General features: G+C 34.8%; 3 protein-coding genes across 4 annotated transcripts; 1 reads left to right on the top strand and 2 right to left on the bottom strand.

Annotated features, from left to right (window-relative positions):
- The first annotated feature begins 929 nt into the window (after positions 1-929).
- LOC11420731 (vacuolar protein sorting-associated protein 20 homolog 2) lies at positions 930-3,984 on the top strand. The gene is made up of 6 exons (XM_003602608.4): positions 930-1,391; positions 2,055-2,207; positions 2,559-2,711; positions 2,946-3,029; positions 3,524-3,659; positions 3,764-3,984. Exons 1-6 carry the CDS (start codon positions 1,290-1,292, stop codon positions 3,787-3,789), a joined length of 654 nt encoding a protein of 217 aa, XP_003602656.1. The 5' UTR covers positions 930-1,289; the 3' UTR covers positions 3,790-3,984.
- Positions 3,985-4,990: 1,006 nt separating this feature from the next.
- Positions 4,991-8,585, bottom strand: LOC25489862 (farnesylcysteine lyase). 2 transcript variants are annotated; one of them, XM_013606125.3, is made up of 6 exons: positions 8,024-8,585; positions 7,447-7,620; positions 6,356-6,715; positions 6,049-6,224; positions 5,476-5,674; positions 4,991-5,334 (listed from the first exon to the last, which is right to left on the bottom strand). In XM_013606125.3, exons 1-6 carry the CDS (start codon positions 8,546-8,548, stop codon positions 5,320-5,322), a joined length of 1,449 nt encoding a protein of 482 aa, XP_013461579.1. In that variant the 5' UTR covers positions 8,549-8,585; the 3' UTR covers positions 4,991-5,319. The 2 variants fall into 2 exon arrangements, with proteins under 2 accessions (XP_013461579.1, XP_013461578.1); XM_013606124.3 differs by having other exon boundaries at positions 4,991-5,674.
- A 981-nt stretch (positions 8,586-9,566) lies between these two features.
- LOC11434077 (F-box protein At5g39450) lies at positions 9,567-13,336 on the bottom strand. Its single transcript, XM_013606123.3, has 2 exons — positions 11,259-13,336; positions 9,567-10,026 (listed from the first exon to the last, which is right to left on the bottom strand). Exons 1-2 carry the CDS (start codon positions 13,094-13,096, stop codon positions 10,011-10,013), a joined length of 1,854 nt encoding a protein of 617 aa, XP_013461577.1. The 5' UTR covers positions 13,097-13,336; the 3' UTR covers positions 9,567-10,010.
- Positions 13,337-25,023: the final 11,687 nt, after the last annotated feature.

Below are 25,023 nucleotides of genomic sequence, written 5' to 3'. Positions count from 1 at the left end.
AAGCTTCATAACCTGTGTCCTAAGCACACAGGTTGATATGACCCTTGTTTAAAAGGGAAGGTTGAACATTTTAAAAATGAGGTGAGATTTTGGAAATAATTTTGAGTTAAGCTGCATATTCTCACTTTTTTTTTTTAAATAATTTTGAGTTAAGATTTCATTTAGGATATGTTTGGTTGAGAAGAGAAGTTGTGAAGAGAGAAATAGGTAAGAGAGAGTATGAGAAGAGAGAAAGAGGTGAGAAATAGAGTAGATTTGAGGGATTGTTTGATAGAAGAGAAAGATAAAAGAAATAGAGAAGAGAGAAGTTTTGATTGAATCAAAAAGTACAAAAATACCCTTGAGATAAAAAATCTCATAAAAATAATTTAATTAATTCAATCACTTGATATAATTTTAAGTAGTTTAAATAACTAGATTAATTTAACTACCTATTATAATATTACTTTTTTTTAAGAACCTATTATAATATTACTTATTAATTAAAAGTTTAAATAGTTTAGTTATTTTAATTATTAATTAATTTGACGAATTTAATGTTTTGATAGAAAAAATGAACTCACACCTTAAAAATAATAAGAACGGAACTTGTCAAAAATAAAAAATAAGAAAGCAACTCTCACACTCCTTAAGAAAAGTAAAAACTCACGTAAAAAAAAAAAGGAGTGCAGTGAAACAATGAATGAGGCAAGGGCAAATATGGAAATCTGAAAAAGTAGCCCTTTCTCAGCTCTATCTTCGCTCATGAGCAGAGAAATAAAAAATATGTGGGTCCCACATGTTTCAATTCTCTCCCATTTCTCTTCTATTTCTCTCGCCTCAACTTCTCTCTCCCTTAATTCTTCTCTACCAAACACACTGTTAGTGTGTGTTTGGAAAATGAAAAAACAATTAGTTAGAGCTAACAAAAGTTTTTTTATTTGTAATTCTACCAAGAAAAAAAAAAAAGTTTGAGGAATCGTATCATGAGTTGATTATACAATTTTGGGTTTTTTAGGATGAGGGTATTTGTGCAAAGTGACAGGAAACAACTCTCTCGTCATTCCAGCGAAGAAACCAAAAAGCAGTGGGGCTCATAGGTTTTCTTTCTCCTGTGTGTTTCACTGCTACAGTAATCAATAGAAACATCCCTTATTTGTCCCTCACATATTTCTCTATTTCCTAAATCATCTGTTCCAAACAGACCGAAACTTTAAGGTTGTTTGTCAGCTGTGTTGGAAACGACCAAAACCTCAATTCTCTCATCTTTTGAATTTGATCATCCTCATCGAATTTACAAATCGAAATCGATGGGGAATATATTCGTGAAGAAACCTAAGGTAACCGACGTAGATCGTGCAATTCTAGCACTCAAGACCCAGAGACGCAAACTTGCTCAGTATCAACAAAAGGTTACCTTTTTCAATACCCTCAATTTCATATCTCTTATTCCATTCTCATTGTGCACGTCAAATTTTCTGGTAATTACTTATTAGGGCTAAAAGATCAAAAAGTAATTGAACTCAAGTATAGTTAGTTTAGATTTAGTTAAGTTAGTTATTGTTAACTTCTTCTCATTTTCATATGGACTTATATGTATAAATAGGACCACTGTATTGATTACTTTTGTTCAATCGATAAAGTCATCAATAATATTTGTTCATTAGTTTTACATACTTTTCAAGTTATATCAAGAAATTGTAATAAATATCGGCTATAGCATAGAGGAAATTTAGCAAATCTCTATTGTCCTACGGTATGCAATTTAGTAACAAAATGTTGTCAAACCAGCCGCTGCTGCACCGCTATAGCACTGTAGCTTAGAGGAATTTGAACAAAAACTATATTTTGTGTGATCCAAGATTAATAACACTGAGTTAAAATTAGACCGTCTTTGATTGTATCTGGTGTATGGAAAATGAATTAGCTGAACGTTGGTGATGATTGCACTTTTTTGGTTATTAACTGGGATGATATAGCGTTTTGGATTTTGGATAGAACATAAGCACTGAAGTATCAAAGATGATACATTGCCTTACTTGAGTTTTTCCCTTTCCGTGTTCTTTATTTTCCAGCTTGATGCTGTTATTGAAGCAGAAAAGCAAGCTGCACGAGACTTGATTCGTGAAAAGAAGAAAGACAGGGCATTGTTGGCGTTAAAGAAGAAAAAGACACAAGAAGAATTGTTGAAGCAAGTTGACACATGGCTTATAAATGTTGAGCAACAAGTAATATTTTTATATTGATTTTATTATTCTGTCATTTATTTATAAAAGTCTACTTATTTGTTTTGGTTTGGACCAATAATAATGACTCATTCTCTACCTGTTAGTATCTTTCTACGGCTTTACATTTGTTCTTGTCTGTTGAGCCATTGAGTATTTTCCTTTCCGATAATCTCTGCCTGTTAGCATCTTTCTATGGCTTTACAATTGTCTTTGTCTATTGAGCCATTGGGTATTTTCCCTTTTCGATGTCTTGTTCAGAAGAGATAATTGAGCGACAACACTGCCCTCTTTTAACATGAATATAAATTTCTACGCCTAAAAGAGATACTTACATTTACTTTGTTGGTTCAGTTAGCAGATATTGAACTGACAAGCAAGCAGAAGGCTGTCTTTGAAAGTTTAAAGGCTGGTAGTAAAGCAATTGAGGCCATACAAAGTGAGATAAACATTGAAGATGTTCAGAAACTTATGGATGACACCGCTGAAGCAAAAGCTTATCAAGATGTGAGCTTGATTTCACGCTTATCCTTACGCTTGCTGCTTCTGAAAACCGATTTCCACATCTAGATTCATTGAACTTGAGTGTATCTTTTTGGGGGACGGGGTTAGGCATTGAAGTTGTACTGGGTTGATTAATATTTTTGTTCTGTTGGGCTGTTAATATATTTGGCTGCTACTTTTTCTTTGTCAATTCTCATCTACTTGCCGATAGTTTACATGGTTTTGCTGAATTTGAAGGAAATTAATGCAATACTTGGGGAGCAATTATCAGCAGAAGATGAAGAGGAGATTTTAGCAGAGTTTGAGAACTTGGAAACCCAGGTACACAGATTTTTCGGTTTTTGTGATTTTGTATTGACTTATAATCCATTCATATTGTTCCCGTTGTACTGCTGGTTTTAATCATAGTATATGGAAAGGACATACACACATGCACGCACGCACACACATACACACACCTTGTTCTCAGACTAATTAATGGAGGTTCTTTATTTGTGGGTTTAATTTGTTTTGATTTTGTTATTCACCGAACCTAAGTTACTTGTTGTATGAGTATGACATCTAGCATAAAAAATGGTGTACTGCAGTTAGCTACATAATGCGACTGCCTGGTAGTTATGCTGCCAATCGAAACATAGAATTCAATTGTTTGGCCCATCTCTAAGCAAAGTTTTGAGCTAGTGATTGACTATAGAGGTTATAAATTCAAAATCAGGAATATGATATAAAGGAGACATGTATGTGCAATAGATGCATCCTTCCCCCATAAATTCTTACTGCATGGCAATTGACTGAATTCATAATATTTCCAACAGTTTGCAGTGGAAGATCTTCCTGAAGCTCCTAGCACAGTTCCTGACAAGGTTGACGAAAAGTTGGACCTTCCTGATGTTCCAACCAAGGCACCAGTTACCACTACGAGTGATGCTGAAGTATCTATAAAAAGAAAAGGTATTGCCTCTTCCCTCTGAACTCACCCCCATCCCTCTTTCCCGAGAAAATAAAATAAAAAAAGTATAGAAGTTGACTAACTAATATGGCTGATGTTGCAACAGTTATGGAGGAACCATTGGCAGCCTGAAGAACATTGTGACTGAAACACAGTTAACTGCTTTGCAAACCAAAGTGTAGCATCTGGTCTTCTTGTCTGCTTGTACCACTATCGATTCTGTTGCCTCATGCAGTTACTGGAGTTTTGAATGGTTTTAGTATTTGCAATGACATTTAATTTGTACAGATGTGCATATATGATAAACTTTCCATTTCTATTTGATAAGGTTTCTTCACAAAAAAATAAAAAATAAACAATAAATGACCAAAGGAGTGTGAAACAATTTTACTGAACTGTTTTTGGAGTACTATTCATTGTTATAAATGTATAATAATGAGGTATAATGACTTGAGAATGGGGAAATGATACACACGCTATTTATTTGAGGTCAAAACTATAGGGGGGAAATTAATGTTTAATTAAAAAAGAAGGTCGTGTTAACTTGTACTTTTAAGGCAAATGTTATGAAATCCTAAAGTCACAACTTGTGTCCTGAGGGCAAATGTCGGGGAATCTTAAAGTAGATATCTTGAATTGAAAAGAACAATTTTAAAACTTTTAAAAAAATGAATGCACAATTTTAAAGACAATCTTTCTACTTTAAGTTTCTTAACTTGTGTTTTTAGGACACAAGTTAACATTTCCCTATAAAGAATGACTTTCATTTTTCAAGCGACACTCAATATGATAGTGACAGTAAACATAAATATATCATTGAATTGTATAATGAGAAAATTCATCATATATTTTGTTTTACAGGCGATTAACCACTATTTTAATGTTTTTTAAAATATAAAAAAAATAATAATGTATTAAAGACATTGTCCCAAGCACAAGTGGTGCCAAAATTAAGTTCCAGAAATTACATGGTATCAGTGGTCTATTTTTAGTACAAAACGCTCATGACAAAAGCTTCCGTGGGTGTACTACGTTACAACACACATGAGAAAACAACAAAACGGGATCAATATAGCACATCTCTCAGGCCTGACAAGGATGTACATTATAAAATCAACAAACACCCTCCCGAACAACCTGGTTTATAAGGCTGTGTGTTTAGCAATTTGTTTAGCAACACCTTGGCATTAATCAGCATGAGGCTGTGTCAAGGATTCATAGTTTGGCTGTGTATTTGTTTAGCCATTCACGAAGCTCCAAACATTCGTCCGTAGGAAGAAAAAACATTTTCCTTTCACAAAACTTGTCTGGGAATGTGCAAAACCTTAACAAATAGGTGGTAATATGGTTTTTTGTATTAAGTTCACAGAATAGAACACCGCAAATAATTTTATTACATACAGTCTAGTAAAATACTGCACCAGTCGAATGTTACATATTTATACCTCGGCCTGTTAATCGAAGTGATCTATGAAGCGGCACAAATACAACTAAATCCTCGCCTGAAATTGCAAACACTAGAAGTTTCAATCTCAACAATGAAACACACTAATTAAGTAACATAATAATACAAAGGGATGGACTGGGGAGAGTAAGTATTTATTGTGTCGTATTTGCAGTATTGTCCTGTGTTTTGCACATTGTTGTTTCTCCACCAGTAGGCTAGGGATTAACCTCCTGTTGACCAATAATTGCTTCATTTACTTTCCCGTATTTCCAAATGCATATAAACAAAATCTTACAACTACTGTATCACAGTTCTAAATGAGCATCTTCTTCTTGAGAACTAGCCTTTAAATTAGATGAATGCACACTTACTTTGCCAAAATATCTTGAGAGTATGAGTCGGGCAATATTCTCAGCTGACACAGCACTTGTCTCCATGGTGCTAGCCGCATTTTCGAACGCATTAACATAGTACAGATTTCGACCATCCAATATAAACGGTGCAAATATTTCTGGGGCGTGATACTGAGGGTAGGCAGCCCAGTCTATCCGAATTGTCTCCTTCCTCACACTGTCAGAGAAGCAGTCAACAAAAGTTACAATTAGAAATTGGTGAAAGTTCTCATGTACTCATCTTCGCAAGAAGGAGAAAGTTGAAACAACTTATAATTCAAATACAAAGCTATACAATTAAATACCAACATTAGGTTTCAATCCTGATGCATCCCATTTGCACTTTGGGGCTAAATGATTAACCAAAGTCCATATTGTAATTATTACGTAGGTTTGTTTGTGAGCACGTGGCTATCTCAAATTATGAACTATAACTCTTCTCAAAATAGAAGTTAGTAGGTTTGTGCAATAGATTTGGTTACACAGATCAGCAGTATAGTTTAAGTTTCAAGGCGAATGGGAAATTATTTAATTAACAGCTGATAATATTACCTGAAAATGCTATTAAGTAATGTGTCTGCCATTGGTTTACGAGAGAATATTTTATAAGTTGATTCTTCTTCATTGTGCTTCTTGAGAACTGAAATGCTTGTAAATGGAAGTTCAGGGTCCTCCAATGTGGCCACAAGATCTGGAATTTTTGCTGTAGCCTTCAGACCGAAATATACCTAAAGCACAACAAAGGAAATCCATTAGTAGTAGCACCGATTAAAATGAAAGAAGAATGTATATCACACCGACAAGGACAGAATCTGTACTACATAATAGTAGGCTGTGACTATCAGATGTTAATACTCACAGGGTTTAGAAGGCCCCTGACAAAAGTTGCATGTGTGTGCTGTAATTTTCTCTCCGGAATTGAAATTGGGGGAATAAATTGAATATTTATCTCATCCAATGGTGTGGCAACCACAGCAACTTCACATATGTAATTGTTTCCTTTTGTTGAGTTGAGTTCATAATGATCTCCAAGGTCAGCAACAGATTTTATTCCTTCATTCAGATGTAATGCAACATCCGACCGATCAATCAGCCCAACAGCCATTTGCCGGTTGCCCCCCTCAATGGACCACAATCCTCCACCTGATCCTGCCAGCGAAACTGCACCTCCCAACCCACTCATGTAGACACTCTGACCATAATTAATACGTGTAATGACCTGCATAAATGAAAAGAACAAAATTCCATATTATAGTAAGCTTTTTTTAAATCTAAGATGCCACTCTTTTCTATAGGTGTGGGATCTTTTGTTCTAATTTCTAAAGTAACAATACTTTCACATGCCCAATTTGGATTAGCTCCTTACTGATCAAAGTTTCTCAATTAATATAAGTGTATGGTTCTTCATTTAAGGAAAAATCTTTATAAATTTATAGATGGTTATAGAGAAGTGAAATGAGAGGGCTTCTAAAAAATTAAGATACATAAGCTAATTTCAACTTATAGGATACATGGTTGCTGTAAAATTCTTTTAATATTTCTTTTTGCATGATCATTTGTCAAGAAAGAAGTTTATCCAAACAAGCTCTTAGTTAAAATAAACAAGACTAAACCAGCATTTCAGTACTCCAAATTGTAAGGATTGAGTAATTTAGTCCCTCAATCAAACTAAGAATATTGACTTGATTAGTCTCTTAATGCATCAAAACACGCATAGAACCTTCTAAAATTGCTGTGCTAAATTTGGAGAAAAGACTAAATTGACTGGCATTGTTCTATTTAAGGGACTAAATTGCCATTTCATAAATATGAAGGACTAAATTTATCAACTCTTACAATTCGACTGAATAAAATGCTGATTCACCCAATAAACAAACGTTAGGTAACACACACAAATTCTGAATTTGTGATCTATATTCTATAATTGTCAAGAATAATAAGAATTCTCACCGTGACAAGTTCATTGATCAACAGGGGAGACAACCCAGCATCAACCAATTCATCTTGTAAAGTCCTGGTAGTAAGATTAAACAGTCCAGCCCATTTCAACATCTCATCCACAGTCTCAAAAATAGGTCTTGAACCAGTATCCTCGTAGTACTTCGAGAAGCTACCCACAGCACTCTAAATTACAACTTCATTAGAAAAACAACACACATTTGATTTTATATACAAATAAATAAGACCCTTTTTGGATAGACTTATTTGAGTTTATCTACTAGTATAAGCACTTGTGACTTGTGAGCTGTTAGTTTATAAAAACAGTTTATCACATGTCTATAAGTTGTTTAAGAGAATTTTATCTTTAGTTGTAGAATAAATAGCTTAAAGATAAGCACTTATATGATAAATGATTATGCTATAAGCACTTACTTAAGTTGTTTATCCAAGCAGATAGTTTATACATAATCACTTAGATGATAAGTGTTAATGCTGCGGGTGCCTGATTAATGTTGTTTATCCAAAAGAGGAGATAAGTAATAATCAACCTAAAAAAAAAGTGATTAAATAGAATAAAAATAGGTACCTGAACAAAGTTCTGCATCTTAAAAAGCGAGAATCCATAACGAACGAACATGAGTCCCGAATTGACGAGCGAAACGAGATTCTCAATAAAAGGAAGTTTAAGAAGCTTATCGAAAAGGGGAAGATTGGAACTGATTTCAATCGTTTTGAAAACGAACTTGTTTCCATCCCAAATGGCAAGAGAGAATCCCGAACTAGGCTCTCTGGCCTTAAGGTTGAGAAGCTTTGTGTAATTGACAGCGTGAAGATTCTTCGGATGAAGAATGGAAGCTCCAGCTTCGAATGTTTCTCCTGCGACATTGACGGTGGCTATGCGGCCACCGACGATGGTGTTGCGTTCAAATACTCGGATTTTGGTGGTTGGAGTGAGGTCGGGAGAGTATTTGCGGATGAAATGGGCGACGGAGGAGCCGCCGATGCCGGCTCCGATGATGCAGACGGTGGATGAGAGTGGTGCATCGGAGGGTGGTTGAGCTTGGGAGAGGTTAAGGAAGGTCAACAACAGAGGGAGTAGTAGCATATGCATTTTGGTCGTTGCTTGCTTCTATTCTAGTGTGACCGGGTTATCATTTATTTTAGATAAATTATTTTACAACTTTGGTTAATTACATTCACCTAGCTTCATTGATATTTGTCCTTTTTTTTTAGTGTCCTTTTTTGTATTTTAATTTAATTGTCGTTTTGATAGTTTAACAGTTTAATTTATCAATTATACTATTTTTTAAATATTTATATTTACTCTTTTCAATAAAATTAATTAATGGTACACTGTAATAATTATGGTTTCATGAAAAATTGAAATTCTATAAATAAGATGAGTATTATTGTTAATTTGAGTATAATATTTTAAATCAACACTTAAAAATAAAAGAAGGGGGTGATTGAGTAGTTTCCATCATTATGAGGAATCCTATTAAGAGGATAGAAATTCTATATAAACTTAGATTGTGTAGCCAACATTATGTTGGTTTTAGTAGAAGTGGACTAGGTTCTCCTAAACAAAATCTTGAGTTTGAGTTTTGTAAATAATAAACCGTGGTTGAGAGGGAAGATCTTACTGAAAATGGACTAGCTAGGTTTTGAAGTATAGATTAGTCATTAACAAAACCGATGCATTTCGCACCAATTACATGTTTAACAAAATAATAATCAAACATTATATTTATATTGCCAATGCATAATTGTCCAACTCCAAATTAAAAATTATTTGAGTCTCTAATCGCAGGTTGCACCAAACCGTGAGGCAGAAACAACCATCCAATTGTCAACCAACCCCATCAGTAACTAGAAGTAAACAGGCTTTATGGATTGCCTAAATGGACATCCAGTCAAGAACATTTCTATTGTATCCTTTCTATTTATCCAAATACAAGTTCCTGTGTGTGTGTGTGTGTGTGTGTGTGTGTGTGTGTGTGTGTGTGTGTTTTCTAATACACCTAGGGTGTGTCGAGATAGACACATTGCACACGGCGTTGAAGCCGAAGAGCAATGGAAGTAGAACAAAAAAATAATCAACCCGAAGGTGGTGGAGGTGGAGGTGGAGATAAGAATGGCCAAGAAATTAGCAAATACTGTATTAATAGAAGCCAATATTTTTACACGATGGGCCAACTTTGTTTAAACGGTGATAGTATAGTTAGTAATAGTATCACCAATTCACCATATGGCCCACAGTGGCAACATTCTGTCAGTTTATACATAATGTATAGAAGAACTTTATTGGGATCTTTATTGTACACTTTCTCCCATTTATACTACAACAGAGAGTATGATATGACAATTCATCACAGGTAGTGTACTCTCGATCTTTGGTCTCGCTCAATAAGCAGCAACTAGAAGACACAACAGCATGAAGTGTTTTCTGGGACAGCCAGAAGCAAAGCAACTCCAGCAATCACAATTTCGCAAGTACGAGGCTTAACCCTCTTTATAAGACCGTTGTAAGCACAAGTGGACAAAAACCATCGAGTCTCAAGCCCACTAATATACTAGTGCCGTGCTTTCCTGTAAAGAAACATGCAACCCGCTTAGATTTTTCATTATAAAGGGAAGAACGTGCACAGTAACCATCAATTAAGATCGATGTCCAATTGTAAAAAAAAACTAAGATCAGTGTCTTCAACAGATTTCGACGGTGTATATCTCAAACTCAAACTCAAACCCTACCTTATATTGGTGGATAACAAAAAAATAATGCAAACAAAGGCAACTTAAAAACAAAAGAAGCACATAGTCATAGCCATAGGTAGTGATTTTGAAAGTATTTCATTCATACATCGAAAGATTGGTAAATTAGCGATGTCCCTGCTGTCAAAATTTTGGACAACATTTTCCTTAGGACCTGTTTAAATTGGTTTATTTGAGTTTATCTACTGACATAAGCACTTGTGAAACTGTTAAAAATAACTTATGAACACAAACCTCATGAAAATAGTTTGATTCTATTTTATGTTTTATTATAAAAATAGCTTATGCATAAGCATTTAGATGAGAAGCCCTTAATTAAGTTGTTTATCCAAACAGGGTCTTACTCAGATAGATCATATTGATGAAGATTTACAAATATGATTCCAAAAAGCCTTGCAACATGTACCCTTTCCATCTCCGGTAATTTCAGTAATCAACAGATCCTTATTCTTAGACTAACTGTAAATTTTGCCTACTTTGTGAAAGTTTTGATGCATACAAAGTTAAAACATGAACAAGACAACAGCAACAACAGCAGTGATATCCCAAAGCCACAACAACAAACTTCATGAACTGACAATATAACTGATACCCTGAACAATATCATACTGTCAAAATATCACTAATTTGTTTCTACACAAAATAATTTGTTTCTGAATTCTAATAGATATCTCACTATTTCCATTTCTTTGCTGTATATAGAATTTAAGAAAATGCAACTGTCAGCTGATAGATGCTGTTGTTCTATAATGTTTTTATATTTTTCCCAGAACGTTAACAAACTTTTCTCACAAGACTTAGATCATACTTTCACTATTATACAAACACTCGGTAGAAAGAGGAAACCAGAAAGCAGTGATTTCCTATTAATCCCACAGACAAGATAGAAAAATCCCGAATTTCAATCAATTAAAACTTCAACACATAAACTAATTTCGTATATCCAATAGTTAGAGGCTTATAGAGAATCATAAAACCATGAAGATGAGCAAAGGTTAATAGGAAAATTTTAAGTGAAAGAAAGCTGACATGTCAGATTTAAGGCAAACCTTGGTGAAGACAGAGAATTGGAAGAGGTAGGAAAGCCGGCAAACACATTTGAGTACGACTTTGTCAGATACGAAAAATTGGCAATGGGAGGCAGAGAAGGTATTCTTTCACCCTTCTTCAAAAGTTCTTGCAAGTTAAGTCTTTGCAAGGTCAAAACGGCCCTTGTCTCCTTCCAAATGAATGCAATTACACCGTTATGAAAAACAAAGAGCGAGCCGGGCTTTGATCCAGGGTATCTGAACCCATAACCACTCGCAATACCCTCTCCGGTGTAAACATGTTTGATATTCACCGGCAAAGAGTCTGCGTCAGTGTTCCAAGGAAAGGGTTCAGACGAAGGCTCGTTGATATTCGCTATAAACATTGCCGAACCATTAGGGTGCAAGACATAGTGTGTGCCTTCTAATATTTTGGTTGCAATGAGAAGTTGTTGACCCTGAAACTCCTCATAAGAGAGGAGAAGAAAGAATAAAGCCTTTCCAGGCTTGTCTTCAGAAGGCTTTCCTGGAGGCCAGCCAAAAGCACCTCCCCATAAACCGGCATATTCTTGGTCGGCACTGGGAACTCGCAATGGCAGCTTGTAAAGTGCAAACCTACTGTCGTGCATATTCGGCCACGCTCTATAAGAGGTTAGTTTCACATTCGATGCGTTCAAGGTTAGCCTTGTTGTGTTACTCGATTTAAGAAACTCTTGAAGTTGAGCATGCCTTTTCTCACTGCTTGTAGTAAGCTTCTTGGAAGCTGAATGACTGTCATTAATTGAATTTGATCTTCCTAGAATATGTTTAAGGCTATTCCAGAAATATCTGTGGATGCCTTTTCTCTTGACAGATTGTGTGCCACCATCCTCCCCGAACAGAGAATCAGGCACAGCCCTAGCAGGATCATCATCCAGTTCTAACTGTTTTGAACCAACTACCTCCTGAGAATTCGCCTTATAGTCAATCTCACTACTACCAAGCTTGTATAATCGACTAAGTTGTGATCTTCTTTCCCTCAAAAGCACCAAATCTTTCTGAAAGTTTCCCTCATCATCCCTCAATCTAGGAAACAATGGTCCTAACACCGTATCCGGAATCTTTTGTCGAACTTGGCCAGTAGTAACCTCAAGCAACTTTCTTCTATCAGAAAAAGCTAATTTGCTAAAGGTAACATTTCCTTCATTATTATTTCCAATCACCATTTGTGGCCTACATATATCACTATTCGACCTACTAACCTTCCTCGACAACTCCAAACCAGATTGATGCACAAAGCTTTTGCTCTGCAACAAACTACCAACGTTTTTATTTTGTTCTGGCTCAACCTCAAGCAACAATATATTACAAAATTTATCAATACACCTAGCTGAACCAGGATAAATATAATCAATACCCTTTTCCCTTCCATGAAGGAAAAACATAGGTGAACCATCAAAATCAGCAATAACTTCAAAAACAGAGGCCCATAGAATTGGACCATCTTCCATACCCAAAGGACCAAGCTCCTGTGGAATGACCCTACAACCAACAACAGAAACAAAACCAGGCATCACATATACAACGTTCCCTAGCTCAGGATTCTGATGAACCCATATTCCAATCAATGGTTGAACTTTCAACAGAAAACGACAAAGTGCCTTGTAAGAACACACACCCTTTCTCCATTCAACAAGATCCTTATGAGGAACTATGCACAAAACTTGACACTGAGTTAGCCAGATTTTTTCAGATGCCACAAGAGAGTTCAAGCTCTTGCAGCATAAACTCAGATTGCATATATCTCTTGGTGAAAAGGACTTAGAAATTATTGCAAATACATCATCAGGTAGATATAAAAGCATGTTTGAATCACACATCTCAGGTTTCAAAAATTGTTCACAGAATTTGCAAATTCAGAAACAATAAAAAAAAAACCGTGAAAATTGTTGATGAAAGTGGGTTATTAGAAATCTGTGTGTGAAAGAGGTTTGAAAACTTCAATTATTGGGGTGTGTTTTGATGCGGTTTCTGTGTTGTTGAAAAAATGAAGGAAAGGAATAAAATATCGGTGTTCAAAAGGGGGTGTGTGGAAAGTAGTAAAAAAGCAAGGGTTCGTTAACTTGTGCTATTAGGATACATGTTAATTGTTAAGCATTAAATTTTTGTCCCTAACGGTAAGTATTAATTAAAAAAAAAAGAAAAAAAAAATTGAGCAATAAATTAACGCAATTTTTAAGATATAATTTCTATCAGTGAAATCATTAACCTGTACCCTAAAGGCACACGTTAATATTTTTCAAAACGTGAAAAGAAGAAAGCGTTGACTGCTTTGTACACTTTGAGTGTCTTTGAATGTGAGAACAGTATGGAATACTCAGTACTGTACTCCTTTGAGATAGGATTATCTTGTCATTGTTTTCACGCATTCAAGCATTTAAGACAAAAAAAAATACTCCCTGAATTATTTGTTCATTTTACGCGTATTAAAGAAAATGTATAAGTGAAGGAGATAGAAGATGATTTTAAATGTTCTTATTAAGTATTGGTACGTTCTTCATTATCGTAAATGCAAAGTGAAATATATTGAATTGAAATTGATGAAAGTAGTCTTAATTAGAATTATAAAAAGAAAAAAATAATTAATATTGTATTGAAAATGAAATGACTAAATTATTTTAAAACTTTTTTTTTTTTGCAAATGACTCTGTTATTATGGAACAGAGGGAGTATAGAGTTAAATTTTGAACCGTTTAATTTTGATCAAACAATTTTTGATGTATGAGTGTGTAAATAAGCTACTTTTCTTTTATATGGACACACATTATACATTTGAGACCTTTTCCTAAAGAAGAATGTTATTTGAACAATCAATTTGGTAACAACCATATTTTACAAAGAAAAAAGTGATATTGACAATATTCAAATATCATTTTTCTTTCCTAAATGTATATATGAAAATGCAAACATATAAAACTTTGGTCATAACATGTGACACCCTAAAGTAAATCAAATATTCTCATCATGCATTTGATGTTAAATCCTATTGTTTTAGTTTTTATTTTCTCCGACTTGATACATTGATATTTATGGAATACTAAGTATATATATAATATATTACAGTGGATGTTGAACTATTATTTTAATTGATATTTTCTTTACTTAATATATTAATTAATATATATATATATATATATATATATATATATATATATATATATATATATATATATATTTAAGTTATTTTGTGGTTGAAATTAAAAGTAACAAGGGAAAAGGATTGGAGAATTGCTCTCGACACATTTGGTTTGACTGAGACACACGGATAATTTACCTAAATGTTCATTGGCAGTTAACTGCCGAAGTTTGTGGAAACCGACTACAGTTAACTCCCGAGGTTTTTCTCGGCATTTAACTATCGAGGATTTCCTCGGCAGTAAACTGTCGATGCGTCCTGAAGCCAAGACAGAGGCAGTAGCTTCATTTCCTGAACCTGTAATGTATTTCAAACACAAAACACAACATATGTACCTGTTTTTTTTATGCATAACGGTTCAAATGGCAAAACAAATATTGGCGCAAATGCACAACTTAATTAAACCAAACTTAATTAAACCAACATTTTTATACCATTAAACAAAGTAAAATATCACATGAAATTAAAAGTAATATCATCAAAATACGAATATACAAATCAATGTCATCAAAATACCAAAACTAAAAAACAAACTACTACTACTGGTCATGGTCCTGCTGATGCTGCTGGTGCCTCCTCCTCGACCTATGGGCTCGCCTCCTGGTCAAGATCGGCGCGTTCTGCTCCCTAAGATGGCTTATGGCCTGAAACCACTGTTGAGGGCTCATGACCTCCTCCTGGCCTAATTGCACATCAGCGTAGGCAACAACGGCACTAACCATGTCATAGGTGTCAGGCGAGCTTCTCACCTCATACCGCTCCCACTGATGTGCAATGATCTGCTTTTCATTTGCTGGCCTCGGAAGATCTCCTGAAAGAGGTGGCAAAATCTGAGGGTGAGACACCCTAGTGTACCATAACACATTGTCATCAGCCATGTATGCTCTCTTGCCTGCTCACCCCAATCGGCCGCCTTAAGCGTGTGAGTGCGGAAGCCGACGAATATCTGCATAATCTGAGGCGGTGGCAGCTCTACAACATCTGTCAGATGTCTGGGGACGGTCTGGACGTATCCGCACTGCCTCAAAACCCTCTCGAAAAAGTGACAGTACACCCTATGAACACCACACATAATCCAGCCTGAATACCAGAAAACCTCCTTAAAATCCTGGATCTCCATGTGCTCTTCGTACGGCCTCCAGCATACGTCATCAAACTTTATACGATCAAGCAGCGACTGATACGTGACCCCATATCCATGACCCTTATGAAGCTTCCACCTCGCTGCAACCAGATGGTTTTCCATGTAGTCGGTGTTGGGATCAACACTGTAAAAGCCAGGAAAATGCGCCAAAAACCATGTCTGCACAAACCAAACAAATCAATTTATAAATTATTACGCACGAAAAAATATAACAAAAAAATAAAAGTTAAGATTCACATTTATAAGTTTCTTAGAGTGAGCAGTGTCACGCTTCCCCCAAGAGCTCTGTCTCCAGGCCTACACGCCTCAGCTAACTCGTCGTATAGGTATGCGAGTGTCATCCCTCCCCAGGAATAATTACGCATCCCCACGTAGCCCTCCTCCATGGTCGTCAGATAGACCAACTCGATGCGTTTGTTGCTTCTATCACCAAACAACAAGCATCCTACAAGATATAAGAGATAGGACTTCACACAAAATGTTCTAACCCTCTGCAGCTCCTCCATCTCCTCTGCATCCTCCGTATCCGCCAATACGTTAGCCCTACCAAGGTACCTCTTATATAACTCCCTCAGCTTCGGGTAACTAATGTACCCACCGTACTCCGTACCACAAATTTTCTCTGCCTCCTGCTGCGATACACCCAAGTACCTCTTCAGTAGTGCCACTCCCTCATGTTTCGGCATCTTCCTCCCATGACTCAACATCCGCCCCTCAATTTGAAGATGCATAAGACATGCGACATCATCCAAAGTCACAGTCATCTCCCCAAGGGCATGTGAAAAGTGCTGGTCTCGGGATGCCACCTCTCGCATAGAGTCATCGGCAGGGCATGAGGCACAGTGGCGTAGCCCAAGTAAACCAAATCATGTAACCCGCTTTCCCTAAGTGGATCCCAAAACCAATCATGATTCCCGTTTGGGCGTCCGAGACTCAATATCTTAACCCCATGATTAATCGGTTTTACCACACGCAGCTTACGAACCTGAAATAATAAAAAAATAAACATAGTTTAAACAATTTATACATTAAACAATGTAAACATTTAACTAAACAAAATAAAACTCAACAAATGCAAAAATAAAACATAACACACGTAAACCTTAAAACTTAAATAAAACACATAACAAAATAAATTTAAATCATAATTAAACATAAAGAAAACAATAAAAGTTGAAATAGAGAAAATAATTAAACATAAAGAAAAGAATTTAAAAAAACAATATAAAAGTTGATATAATAATTAAACAAACACACATATAAAGAAAATAATTAAACATAAAGAAAAGAATTAAAAAAAAAACACATATAAAAGTTGATATAATAATTAAACAAACACAAATATTAATAAAATAATTAAACATAAAGAAAAAACATTTAAAAAAAAATATACTTACGTTCTCTGAATTATACCAAAGCGACAATGCCACATGATTGGCACAAGAGTGCAGCAAAGATAGGTCTTCCGGTCTTCAAGGAAAGGGAGAGTCCACAGGTAACACCTCTGGGACAACAGCTGCTGCAATGTCATCATCATATGCTATATGTTGCTACTCTGGTATATGATCTTGGTCATACCCACCATCCGTAACATCGTGGTGTACCTGATCCTGATAATTCAGGTACTCCACCTGCTGGCTCGGATCAACCACATGCGACTCTTCAGGCTGTGTAGCCTGAGAATCCTCCTACGAACTCCCTGAACCATCCACCCTCCGACCTCTTCCCCTCTTTGGGATGTGCCCGCTTTGCCTCTCCCTCCGGTTGCTCTGAGTCATTGCTCGCCGACCAGCAATCATTTTAGATGGATCAACCGGGTTCTGATCAGACATATCTACACAATTTTTTTTAAAACTAACATCATTTCCATAACCTAATCAAACACATTAAACATAAACATAATCAAACACATTAAAAGTACAACATTGAACATCATTTCCATAACCTAAAATCATTCAATATAATCATCATTACAATAAAATTTATGTCCATAATTTCCGTAATAACCTAAACATCATTCAATAATTAACATACACTTAATCATTTCTATACACTTAATCATTTGTGTCCATCATAATTCTCGTAACCTAAACTAACTAAAAAATCAATATACACTTAACCAAACTATAATTAACATCATTTCTATCATTTCCATAACCTAAACCAACTAAATAATCAATAAAATTGTCATTGAGGCATTTTATCAAACACATTGTGTGCAAAGTATAAAACATATTCAAATTGTGTTCATTTGCCACCGTTCAAAGCCACATTATGTTTTAAACAACATAGGCAACAACTACATTCATTTATCAATTCCTAAACTACACATGCAATCATCAAATTGTCAATTTTAAAATCAACCCTAACCACATGCAAACTACTCTGATTTTTTTTTAAATAAACCTAAACAAACTAACATTATCATTAAAATGATTGATACAACTTACTTGTGATAATGTGCAATTGATTTGCTTGCAATTCGTGAAAATGGCTTTTGTAACAGCCCGATTTTTAGCTAGATTTATTTTAATTACTTTTATTATGTGTTTGTCTGTGATTATTTGTGCTTGTGTGTATTTAATTGTCATTGGGTGCATTTACATGGATTACCGTATTAGAAGGGTATTTTGGTCTTTTGGCGGGTAAGGGTAAAATGGTAATTTTGGTGAGAATTATTTTTAATATTTAGTGAGAACCCTTATTTTACTAAGTTACTAGTGTAGTGATTAATTTTTTTTACCGTTTAGTGACCGTTGGTTATAATTTACCGTTGTTAGTAATTACCGTTGAGTGTATAGAAACTTTTTAGAATTGTGGTTTGAATAGAAACGGGTTAAGCCCACTAAAACTAAGTTAAGCCCACTAGGGGGAAATAACATTAGGGTTGTGAGAGCAAATTCATTCATTCCTTTTCATTTCACTAAGTTAGAGAGAGGTAGAGAGAGAAGTGAGAGGTGAAGGAAGAACAAGGTTAGAGGAAGGGGGAAACTTGAAGATTGAAGCAATTAGGAGATAAAGTGAAACCTAAGTTAAGATTAAACATCATCTAAGGTAAGGGGGTTTGTTTTCATCATAATCAATTCAAATTTTTTCATTTCTCATGGTTGTATGAAAATGGGTTGATGAACAATTGATGTTAAATCCGTGCTCTTGTTGTGATGCTATTTTCTTGTGCATGAATTGATGATTATGGTATGTTTGTGGATGAAATTACATGTTTCAAAGTATGTATAAATGTCAAGCTATGAAATTATACTCAATTAGTGAATCTTGATATGTTGTTGTTAAAATGAGATGTGATTCATGTTCCATTAAGGTTATTGCTATTAACTGATGTTGTTGTGGGTGAATTATGACTTGGGTATACATAATTATGGATTGATGATGAAAAATGAGATGTTGTTGATGTTTTGAGAAAATGGGTCAAATGGTGATTTTGTTTAAAATGATGTTTGATTCAAGTTTGTATATGGATTTGAGTATCTTTTCATGTCTAAAAACATTTGGGTAAACCTTTGGAATCAATTTGGGTATTGGGAGGTCAAAAATTGGGATTTTGGGGTGAAAATGGATTTTTCACGAAAACATAATTTTCTGCAAACTGTCATCACTCGCGAGGCGAGCTGGTGGCGAGTAGCCACTGGAATTTCTCGCCATGGCGAGTAACCCTACTCGCGAGGCGAGCAGCCCAGTGACAGCTTCCCCTGTTTCGCGCTCTTGCATCGTTTTCGCATATTTCTGTTTTGATTTGGACTTTTTGGTAAACATGAAAGTTGTAGACAATTATGTTAGCTATCTTTTGGTTTTGGTTTGACGTCCAAATGATTTTTAGAACTTGAGATATGATTAAATTACTACACATGGGTCATGTGGATTTTTGTGAAAACTTATCATAACTTTTTCTATAAGCCGTGAAACTTTTCCAAACTTGATATTGGGCTTAATGAAGTATTTAGAGTGAATAATTGAGTATGTAAATATGTAATTGGGATGTGATGATGATCATGAGATATATTTTGCTATCTTACTTGGAATATGAGAATGCTTGAATCGGTGAACTATATGTGATAGTTGATGTTGAATAACATTGTTGATTATTGATAATCATGTTGATGTGATGATGATGAATGCTATGATTTAATCGTGTATGGGCATGTTTCCTTGGTAATGCAATGTTGTGGAGATAATCAATATAATTGGGTGTCGTCCTATATATTGAGTTGAGATTGTGAATTGTTGTCGCATTATCGAGTCCTTATACATGTCCATGCATCATAGTCGATGTTGCTGTAAAAGGGTTGAACTCTTTTACTTCGAGATTATTGTAAGGCAGGTGTGAGCCCTTACATACGATGTGCAAGTGGCATCGAAAGGTGACGACCTTGTTGAGATTTGGTACCACATGCATTTATGTGTCAATAAGTGCATATCATAGCATGAGTCCTATGTGAAATATGTGATTGGTGATTAAATGAGATGAATGAATGTTGATAATGATTGTTCAATGATTAATGTTGTGAATGAATATTTATGATTGGATAATTATTCATGTGATTGATGTATATTGATATGAGCTATCAAGTTGTGATGTAAGTATTTATGCATGGCTAATATTATTCAAATACATGATATTATTTGATTTTATTATCATCTGGATTATGATAATGTAATGCTTACCCCCAGTGGTTTTAACCGCCTACTTGCCTGTATGGGTGAGTAGACGTTGTGCAGGAGTAGTGCTCGGTGAGTCTTTGCTTGGGATATCGGGAGCTTCCTCCGATATCGGTGTCGTGTCGGCTCTGATCTAGGCTTGTCGTGTCGGTCTAGATTAGGTTGTTTATATTTCCTTTGGATTATTGTTTTGTTGATGACTGCCCGTATGTTTGGGTTTTGAGATTTATCTTTGGGATATGATTTATTTGCTCATGGCATGTATATATTTGATCACTCTGATTTATATTCCGCTGCAACTATTGAGGTTTATATACATGTCTATCGGTTTTTGAATTTTGAATAAGACGTAATCTCTATTTCTTGAATAAATGTATTATTCGCATGTTTAATTGCTTAAATAGAAATAGGAGTGTTACAGCTTTGGTGAAGATTGGAGAGAAATTGAGAATTTTAGAGAAGTTTTGAAAATGGTATATGTTTATGTTTCTGCGTTTGTTTATGTCTAGAAAACCTCGGCAGTTAACTACCGAGGTTTTCCTCGGCAGTTAACTCCAGCCGAATTTTCCTGCCGTGGGGGCAAAATCGTATTTTACTCGTGTTCCTCAGTCTTATCAAATGTGTGAACAACAATTCTCAAAGGATTAAGGAAGATCACTTCTTTCCATAAACCCTTCTCTCTAGGTAAAAACTCTCTCACCTTTCTCTAACTTTACAGAAAAGTGAAACACCACTTTCTCTTCTCCCAAATCAAAATTTTCCTTAACAAGATGTAGATCAGCAAAGTGGTGGTGGTTCTTCCACCACCTACCCCCTTATGGGGTTTCCTTCGTCGGCGCCGCCGCGACTTCTTTTGCTTCGCCAAAGCTGCTCGCCGTAGTCACTCGGGCGGTTTATGGATCGCTGGTGGTGTTAGTGGATTGCCGATTCTTTTATTGCCGGCATTCTGTTTGGGTTTTCTTGTTCATATCCATATATGTGTTGGTGGGTTATGCTCGCAGATTGCCTCCACCATTTTGGAAGGTTCGTGTTTTTGTTTTACAATCGCGGATTCGCGGTTGTTCTTTTGTCGTCGGCGGTTGGTCGTTTCGTTCGTTTTTCTTTCAGAGACTGGGGTGATTTCGGTTACTGACTTGTGGTTGGTTTCGTAAACTCGAAAGGGTATGTTGGTTCTTTTAACCAGAAAGGGTTTGGTTGGCGACTATTGTGTTGACCTATCGATCTGGTTCAATATGTGGTTATGACGAGATTGGTTGTGGTTGGTTCCTGTTCTCTTTGATTCTATGATGTTCCAGATCTGTTGAGATCTGTAGATCTCAAGACGTCAGGTGTGCCTCCCTACCGGTGTTGGTTCGTTTTAGTCTTGTCAGACTGTTATGCTCGAAGGAGCTTTATACTTGTTGATTTTTTCAAGGAGTTGGTACGTGGATCTGGATTCCGTGTTTGCGTCCGATTGATTCGCCAATGTGAACCCTAATTGCTCTCACAGATGCCACTCTTTTCATTTTTTTGTAACTTTGTTTCGTACTCGTACGTCGGTGCGTTAGGTTGCGCTTGAAACAAGTGTTTGTTTGTTAGGATTGATTAGGTGGTTTTGCTTTATCGCGATGTATTCTCATATGGATTGTACCAGGGTCATGTCATATGTCCCCAAGTTTTTGTATGTCTTTGTTTTCTTTTTAATATATTTATCCTCGAGTAATGCTAGGGACACTTTCTCCAACACTCACTCTCTTATTGGATGAAACTAGTGTATGTCCCATCACTTTAAGTGGAACCCATTTTCAATGTGTGAGACCCAGCTTTATTTAAACCAATAATAAAGTGAATGTTTGGAAGAGTGTTGGAAAGATATTGTTGCTAGCATTACTCTTTATCCTTTGCCTAAAAGAAAAAGATAACAAAATCAAATAATACACTTCATTGTATGTTGTATTATTGTTAAGAAGAAAACGGGTTTTTATGTGTATTTTCGTAAATAAAAAAGGTTCAGTGTGTGTTTGGTTGTGTGGTGGAGAAAATTGATTTTAATATAATTGATTTTGTAGAATTGATTTTCGTTAAAAGTGAGTTTAATGTAAAGTGATTTATGTTTGGATACCCTCACAACAAAAGTGCTTTGTATGAAAAATGTTGTTTGGATACTCGATGTCAAAATTGCTTTTGGATGTGTAAATGACCAAAATGGATTTTAAGTTTTAACATACGTGTGTATATTATTTGTGGATCAATTTCTTTTCAATTTTTGTAAAATATTTAAAATTTTGTATATCATTTTTTAAATAATTTTTTTTCAACTTAAAAATAATAAATACAAATATAACCTAAATATTAGCCCAATTTTTATTAAAAACTAAAAGCATTTTTTTTAAGGACGTAAAAACACTTTTTATTATGCTTATTTTCCCCATGTTTTCATAATTCAACATCTATAACTATTTTGGTTTAGTTTATTAAATAAATGAAAGGGGTGATCCATTCGTTAAATAAGGGATAACGATAAGGACTTCCAAAATTTTTGATCAGAAAGGGATGTACCAAAACAGAAAAAGGGGGGTCTTTGGCTTTGGAGTCATATCTTTTCTAACATTGACACAAAAGCTTACTGTTTTGCAATACAAAAATGACATGATAATTGAAGGAAGGAAGAGATCGTCACTATACACAGCAAAGTTTCTTTTATTAAAGAGGGCAAAATTGACATTGCTTGTGGTTACTTTAGAATTGATTTAAGGGAAATACAAAAGCTACAAAATGTTGCTTCAACTAGAATCGATTTCAAGATTCAGAATCAGTGTTTGTTTGGTTTGGCGGCGGGGAGAATTGATTCCGGTAGAATTGAGTTTGAGATAATTGATTATGGTTAAAAGTGAGTTTGATATGAATTGATTTATGTTTGGATACACTCACTTAAAAGTGATTCTTATGAGTTGATGTTGTTTGGATAATTTTAGTCAAAATTGATTTTGAATGTGCAATGACCAAATTATCCTTTTAATTGTTTTTGAAACTAAATATCATATTTTCTTTTCAGATAATTATCTCTACCTTTCTAAAATCATAAGTACATTTTTGCTGGTTCATAAATTCCTTTTAAAATAATATGGAAGCGATTCATATGGATGAAAGCCAAACATGACACTTTTTAGTCAAACTGTGTTTGACCGCTCAAAACGCATGTTTTCCGTTTTCTAACGGGTATCCAAACAGGCACTCAATTCCATAGCAGAGATCCAAACAACCCCAATCTCAATCAAATCACGGTGGATGGCTGTAAACGTTCGTTTGCGGTTGGTGGCCGTGAAACTAAACAGGGACTCAAGCTAAAATACCACCATAATGGAAAACAATGATGAAAACAAACTGTTAATGAATATTTTTTTTTTAATAAAACATTTAGTCGAAAAATATTCACCATTCAATTGGCAGGCATTATCATTCACCAATTTTTTTTATTACCATTACATGTATTTTTTTTGAAAGGTGAATCATTGCATGTAGGCATGTACTATATAATCAAAAGAAAAAAAAACATAATTAAAAAGGAAAAAAATAAAAGACTTCTAAGTTCTAATGTCTAATTTTTTTAATAAAAAAAAGATATGCATAGTTTGTTACAATACAAATGTGTAAAATATATATAAGTATAATTTTTTTAGGCAACTACACTTGTACTTTTAATTAAAATCAAAATTTTATAAAAATAATTATATGTATTACGCAACACTAAAAAAAATTATACGCATTAGCGTAACAAAAAAAAACAGACAGACGAACATAAAATATTACTCTAAACACTAATGTGTGTGTATATATTTATGAGGTTGAAGAAAGAGAATAAAAATATTTGTTGTCATTCATTGACAGCGTGAATAAAAATATTTGCGAGGTTGTGATAATCAAAATATATTGAAATTAATATATAAGTGATAAAAAGATAATGAAATTCCTTAAAAAATTGATAATAAACTTAAATGGACCGTCATTAAAAAAAATTAAATGGATCGGTTCAAAAAATAAAATAAAATGGAAGAAAAAAGCATATTGAAAAAATAAAAGAATAGGTTGCCAGCGTGAGTTGTAGAGAGGGTGCTTGTAAAATAAATTGGGGAGAAGTAGTTTTTTGAAGTAGCATTCAACAACTTTTGGTTAAAGCACATTTCATTTAATTTTATGCATTCTAAAAAAAATACTTTTTTTCGAAGGTACTTTATTGATATTGTGTTTGGCCTAACTTCTTCTTAAAAACTTAGAGAAGCTGGAAAAAAGTTGGGCCAAACGGTACCTAACAATTCTACAACGATTCATCAAAACCTAAACCTAACAATTCAATAAAAGTTCTTTAACAATTCTAACCATTCTAACCTAAACTATCCTAACATATCATAAAATCAATAAAACCTATATAATTAAAATTTAACAAAAAAAGTTAAACAATTTGACCACAAAACAACAATGCGATAAGATTAAAAAAACTTACTTGTTTTTGTGATTGAAATTGGTTTGAAATGACTTGAAATTACTCAAAATTGCACGTAGGAGATCAAAAATGTAACAATAGAGTTTTGGAAACTCCCATATCTATTCGGTTATTGAATTCCTCGACAATTAATTGTTGAGGGACCAAACATGTATTTTAGTTGCGTGCCTCGTCTTTATGAAATGTGTCCACATCAATCTTCCTTATTTGGTGACAACTAGGGTACCCATGGAAGAATGGTGGGTAATTTACCCCAACCAATACACATTAACCACATAAGCACATTTTTAAGTGGTATTCATGAACAATCTTG

Source organism: Medicago truncatula, chromosome 3, assembly GCF_003473485.1.
Source record: "Medicago truncatula cultivar Jemalong A17 chromosome 3, MtrunA17r5.0-ANR, whole genome shotgun sequence".
NCBI lineage: Eukaryota > Viridiplantae > Streptophyta > Magnoliopsida > Fabales > Fabaceae > Medicago > Medicago truncatula.
The sequence above is the reverse complement of the archived record's forward strand: the minus strand, read 5'-3'. Positions and strand labels throughout refer to the sequence as shown.